At 31.6% G+C, this 6,908-nt stretch overlaps 1 protein-coding gene across 2 annotated transcripts in view; it reads left to right on the forward strand.

Annotated features, from left to right (window-relative positions):
- LOC139491117 (probable ATP-dependent RNA helicase DDX10) overlaps window positions 1–6,546 on the forward strand; it is a 47,447-nt gene extending 40,901 nt beyond the window's left edge. For both annotated transcript variants that reach the window (XM_071278490.1, XM_071278489.1), the window contains exons 15-19: window positions 382–874; window positions 2,283–2,441; window positions 4,054–4,125; window positions 5,390–5,526; window positions 6,360–6,546. In XM_071278490.1, the coding sequence (XP_071134591.1) occupies window positions 382–874; window positions 2,283–2,441; window positions 4,054–4,125; window positions 5,390–5,526; window positions 6,360–6,537 (1,039 nt within the window). In that variant the 3' untranslated portion in view covers window positions 6,538–6,546. The remainder of the gene's footprint in view (window positions 1–381; window positions 875–2,282; window positions 2,442–4,053; window positions 4,126–5,389; window positions 5,527–6,359) is intronic.
- The last annotated feature ends 362 nt before the right edge of the window (window positions 6,547–6,908 follow it).

The raw sequence follows: 6,908 nt of genomic DNA on the forward strand, positions 1-6,908 counted from the left end.
TTGAAATTACAAAGATACAAGTTACAAATTAACAATTTATGGATTAAAGATTTTTGACCCAGTTGGCTTTCCATGTTTATATGATTTTATATTAATATTTACATTTTTTAACTTGATTATCTTGGTTTAACTCTTTTAATATAAGTTTAACATACTGTGGTTTCATTTATTTTCATGGGTACCAATTTTAGTGGATTAAGGAAAACTTGTGTTTTTGAGAGTATTTGATTTTGTGGTTTGCCAATCTCTGCATACAAAGCCTATAGAAAATGTGTTATTCATTGAACAATCTAATTCTTAGGCCACAAAACCATGAAAATTGGTATCGAACAAATAATTATGAATCCATAGTTAATTTGTTTTGTTTCATCTATCCTCTAGGTCTCTTGGATTAGCAATAGCACCAAAGGTTAGATTTTTAAAGAGAGACCAGAAAAGACTTGAAGAAAAAGCAGCTAAAATTAAAAAGAAAATAAAAGACATTCAGGTGGAAGAACATGAAAGTGATGAACTTTCAGAAAGTGAAAGTAGACTACATCCTGAAATAGCATCAGGGTCAGAATCAGAAAGTGAATCAGATGGAGACATTGACCCTGAAAACGATTCAGATCATAGTGAACAAAGTGAAAGTGAAAGTGAAAATTCTCATGTGACTAAAAATAAATCCAACCAAGAAATGAATTTTGATGTTGATGAGGATGATGTTGATGATCTGTTCACTGTAAAACGGGTTGAGTTAGAGGACGATTCAGAAGAGGAGTTGGAAAAAAGTGAAAAGAAAGAAAAAACAATATCAAAGGCAGCTCTAGCTAAAAAATTAACAAAGCAGAAGATCACAGTGAATACAAAGATTCAGTTTGATGAGGAGGGAGAGGTATGAGAATTTTAGAGCAAGTTTTATTTTAGGGAATAAATGTTAGCATTCTGGAAAAGAAAGTTGGGAGTTCTAGAGATGTGAACCATTGTCAAAACTTACATATGGATCTATATTATAAACACACTAAAAGTGCTTGTTTGTCTAGAACTTGTAGCCAAAATTTGAATTTTAAAATATTGTTTTTCTGACAGCTGGTTAATGAAATATAACAACATGAAATTAATTACTTGTCTGATTTGGAACAGATTGTGCCTTCTTGATATTTACTTGTCATTTTATCTTTTCAAAAAGAATATAATTGTAAATAATTCTTTGAACAAAATAGCATGCAAGTGATATACAATAGTCTATTTTCATATTACCGACTTTTGACTCTGGAATTTATACTTTTTCGACAGGTTACCCACTTTGGGGTAATACATCTTAATACTCAGTCAATTACCAGCAACCAAAATATGTAAAATCAAACATATAAATGGTGCAATTTGGGGGGAAAGTTTACTGCTCTCTGATGATTAGGTCATATATAGAAAACATTATAAACACTTTCTCTCAAAATTGTATTACATTTGTAATTTAAATCTAAAATTTACTTATTTATGTTGCTCTTACTTGACAGAGTACCAGGATGTCCAACAAGAGAAAAGGTAACCAGTCTTAAAAATATAAATCCAGAGTCACACAAGTCAGTTATATGAAAATGGTCTATTAATTTTCCTATTTTCGTCAGTGATATGTTATTTTTATTCTATGGTGTGTATATCTTAAACATCACAGCTCTTCACTCTGACTTTGTATGTAATGACATTCCAGATTGCAATTAACATAATGGTAAATCTATGTATAACTGGTCATTTACAAAGAACGTAAGACTTTTACTAATGTCTTTCTTAGAAACAAAGATTTGGTTTAGAAATTTGGTTGTTGAAATGTCCTTATTAACAAGAGGATATCACATCAGCATAGTGTATTTATTACTTTAATGAAATTGACTTTGACCCAGCTTTCATTAGCTGCAACAATTACTTTAAGATCTGTCTTTTTGATCTGTTTTTTTTTTTTTGGGGGGGGGGGGGGGGTGCTCACGAAGGTGTTTAGCCCTACGCATTCTTCATTTGCCTGACCATTGGTTTTTTTTTTCAAGTTCAAATTGTTAAATTTTGGACCTTTTATAGCTTACTATACAGTGAAGGTTTTTCTCATTGTTAAAGGTTGTATGATGACCAACAATTCTTTAGTTTGTTTACATCTCTACCCTTTAATCTCTGGTAAATATATATCTCAATGGCAATCATATCACATCTCCTTTTATTTGTTTAAGTGCAATATATGTTACATTGTCATTTATTTTTATTTCAAAATTAAGTTTAAAAAGTAATAAATAGAAGCTTTTGATTTTTTTAAGGAAATAGAGGATAAATTGAAGAAACCAGTTGTAAAGAAAACATTTGAGGACGACGAGGATGAGGGTGGAATAAATATACAAGTTGCTAGGCAACGCATGATGGAGGAAGATAAGTTTGATAAGCAACTGTTCAGAGAGAGGATCAAACAAAAACATAAGGTAAATGGTCATCAATTATTTTTACATCAGTTCACTTTCAACTACTGTAAATTCAGAAATTATTGCCAGCATTTATTATTGCTATTTTGTCATTTTGGATTAAAATGCGATTTTTTATCAGGTTACCTGCATTTTCAGGTAATTAACAGGTAAAAGGTGTAATTTATTACATTTGTGTTGAATTTTGAATAAAAACTACTTTTAGTCTTCATCTATTTTGTTTTTTTATCTGCCATATAATAAAGAAGACACCAATTGCTTGATTCCGTAGCATATTGCACCATACACAACGTATTATGTAATCATGGCACAAATCAGTGGCTCCGTCCTCAAAATTTTCAGTCAACCTTCGTTTTCCCCCCTTTTTCTACGTCTCGTAATGATCGATCAAATCATATTTCCCACACGAATTGAATGTAATAAACACATTGAGATAACAAGAAACCTTTTAACTAATCCTCGTAGTCAGTTTCGCAATAGAAATGCTGATATTTTCCATATTTACAGCTTCGTTTCCGATTTCCGCCATTTGCATTTGTCAAAATATTTTATTTTCCTTCAATTTTCCTTCTATTGATGATTTTACAATAAAAATTGCCGGGATTTCAAGCGCAAATGAGACCTTGCATATCCTCGATTCATACAAGGAAAAATTAGAGAGGACCCGAATGAAAACCGAATGGTTTAAGAGTCCTTATGAAAAATCCGTTGTCATCGCCGCATATGCCGCGAATAGCAGTGGCGGACGGCGTATGTCATCGCAGCATATGCCGTGTATAGCGTTGAAAGGGTTAATTCATATAAAAAATTTCAAAATGCGAGTTTAAATTATTGAGATTATAACCCAGTTGCATTTTTTGCAATGATTTCTGAATTTCCCGTAGTTATGTGCCTTATAATACTATCAGAAAATAAATAGGTATAAAGGTAAATAATTCAAAATACAAAATCCCTGCACATACTTTACAAAATATAATGCAAAAGAAAGCACTTGATTCCTGTTCCTCATATCAAGATCACAATAGTTCTTCAACAAAGATCAAAAACTTCCAATTCATTGCAAGTTCAAGATCAGCAAATATGTTTAAGGACAGCTGGGTTAAATCAGCATATTGGGAACCAATAATGGTTTACTTTTATAAATTGTAACTTGGAAGGAGAGTTGTCTCATTGGCACTCATACCACATCTTCTTATATCTGTTTATAAGTTATGTTGACTTTTGAAATCTGTTAAAATGAAGATTGAAATTGACAAAATAGCAATTATACATTTGACTTAATGAGGTAGAAATTGGTTCATGAATATAGCTCTTCAAATCAGTTATGTGTTTGTAAAAGTCAAGTTGTATCAATGTGTTTTAAACATTTACCTGATACAGATATAGAATAATCTATGTAAACTAGTAGCTTAGAATTTATTTATGAAGATGGTTGACACAAACGTACTGATCATTAAGAGTTATTTCCCATAACCTAGGTCAGCCTCCTTAAACTAACAGTTTACATCACATGATTTTATTTGAACAAATATCTAATTACCTACAAATGAGCTAATCCAGTGTTTGCCATATATAGCTTGTCAAATGCCTTTCACCTGTTTATATTTTTCAGGAAGAGAGAATAAAAAAAAAAGAGAAAAATAGAGAAAAGAAAAAGAAGAATGATGATGATGGTGACGATGACGTAAGATATTTGCCTTGTTTAACTGTATTAACTTGTTTAGGCCTTTTTTTTTTAATTAGTTGGTTTACGGATCCGCCGACCCGATTTTGTTTAAAAGTGAAATAAAATTAAAATTTTGATTTCGTGTTGTTTTTTATTCCGCCGACCCGATTTTTCGAGTGCTGTGAATAAAAAAATCCGAGGCGTTCCAAAACGTTTTGTCTGTGTCAATAAAGCGTTTGTAGTGAACGGCGTATTTTGAAAAGCTTCGAAATGACGCAGACGAATTCAAAAACCCAACGAGGGAGGACCATGGAGTCTGACGGCTTCATCTACTTTCAGTTGAATATTAACTTTGATGGTCAACGTACTGAGAGCACTTTATATTCATACGTGAAGACCACGTGCACCTTAAATGTGATGGTATTGTGTTCACCTGGAGAGTGAGAGATCTTGGGTTTGAACCTTGACCCGGTCAAATCAAAGACTTAAAAATTGGTATCTGCTGCTTCTTCGCCAAGCACGCTGCAATTGCAATTATTAAAGGAGTCAGAATAATGTGTTTGGGTAAGGTAACATATCTTTGGGGGAACTGTTACCTTGTGAGCTACCACATTTAAATTCTGGCTCAGTGTGTCAGTTTAGCATTTCATTTCTCATTATCATATTCTCATCCTAATTATGCATCTGATTAGCCACTAGACATTAAACAACAATTGACCATCCATCCATCAAATGCAAAGCATATCAAGATAAGAGCTAAACTATTTCTCCTCCTCAACCCCTGTAATGTCATGAATGAACAGCATTTTTTTTTTTTTTTCCTCCAACTCAAATTTTTCAGAACAGTTATACGTGAACAAAAAAAAAATCTAAGATTGCTATTTTATTTTTATTTTTTTTACCTCCTCCGACCCTAACCTTTGACACTAGTTGTCCGTAAACCAACTAATTAAAAAAAAAAGGCCTTAACACAGTATTCAATTTAACCAATATTTAAATTAAGATTTTTACACAATTTTTTATATGTGATATGCCTGGATAATAAAACAATATGATTAAAAGAGTTTGGTCATGTTTGATAATTGATAGCTTTCTCCCCTGCAAAGTTTAAATCAGATAGATGTGAAAACACAGAAAATCAAATCTTTTTACACTGAGAGTGTTTATTTACTGTGCATTACTAATATTCCCACAATTTCTTTTTCAAAAGTGAATTTGTGATAGCTGTTTTGTTAATTGTTCTTTGAAAGATTTCCTTTTAATATGGTATTCTCATTAATAGGATGAGGAAGGTGTGCCATTTGAAGGAACAGAGGATACAGATCAGCTTATAGCAGAGTTACCTGACCCTGACAAGATCTATGGAAGAGAAAGTGGAGAGGAAGATGATAGCGAAGAGGAAGAAAGTGAGGAGGAAGGGTAGGTTTTCAAAATTTCTTTTAAATTTTCTTTTATAATTCCCGTCAGTTAAGGTTGTACATAACACTACAGGAGATAACTTTAAAAATCAGCTTAATGTTTTAATAACATTCTACTGCTAAGGAAATATGAAGCTTCTCAATGATCAAAATTAGTGTTTGTGAAACTGCTATATGTCCAATAATTTTTTTCCGATAAAGTGTGTGGTTTAAGTTTATGAAATCTTTATATTTTTGTCTAAAGGTCAAAGTTAATATTTTGTCAAAATTTTATGAAAATTAAACAATCCAAATTAATTTTAGTCATGGTGTTCCCAACCACCTTAAGTCTCTTTTCTGAAGGGTGACTTTTTTATTTTACAGACTAGCAATTCCCTTCTAAATAGAAGTTTCAGTATGTGAGCTTACTTGCTTTTAGTTTTAATAGTAACTTAAACATGAACAGAATAGAATTAATCATAAGGATTTAAAATAAATGCATGCACTAATATTTAGTTCTCTTTATAGGTTCATATGTATTTCTAAAACATACTTACCTGATAAATTCCTACTGCAGTTAGTTGATGCATTGATTGTTTCATTTTCTCTCTAATTTTATTATTTTTTGAAAGCAATTATATCTAAATTTATGCAAGGTTCAATACTTCAATTATTGTAGACCATATTTTGGGGTGTTGAACTGAGATTCCATGTCAAAATATATGAACTTTAGTTTAGTATATATGTTGATTTTTTTTTTTAAATTTAAAGTTAAACAGTAGTAAGCAGGCATGTATTAATTATGAAATTATACAGTTTTTGTAAAAATAAACTTTTTGTATTAATTTGTTTCAGTCCCAGGAAGAAGGCTAAGATTGACATTAATTCTGATGAAGATTCAGAGAGTGACTATAATAGTGAAAAAGACAGCAATGAAAATGAAGAAGATTCAGATGAGGATTCTGTCACCATGGATACTGGATTGTCAATAGAGGGAGATGAAGAATTAGCATTAAAGTTATTAAACAGCTGAGAAAATAAAGTTTTTGTATTTATTTCTTCCTTTCACATCATTATTTTATGCCCACCCTGCAGCAGAGGGAGTATTAAGTTCAACCTTTGTGCGTCTGTACATCTGTCTGTATGCCACTAAAATTAGTCAAAATACTTTAGTTTCCATCATCCAAATGATATGAAACTTATACACAATGCTTATTACTACCACCAAAGCCAGATCATGTTCAAATTTGGGTGGCGTCACTTTTACCTTTTTATACTACCGCAAAAATTTTAATTTTTCGTCGTATATTGCTATCACTTCGTCGTCGTCTGCGTCGTCGTCCGAATACTTTTAGTTTTTGCACTCTAACTTTAGTAAAAGTGAATAGAAATCTATGAAATTTT

Source organism: Mytilus edulis, chromosome 10 (genome assembly GCF_963676685.1).
Source record: "Mytilus edulis chromosome 10, xbMytEdul2.2, whole genome shotgun sequence".
Lineage (NCBI taxonomy): Eukaryota > Metazoa > Mollusca > Bivalvia > Mytilida > Mytilidae > Mytilus > Mytilus edulis.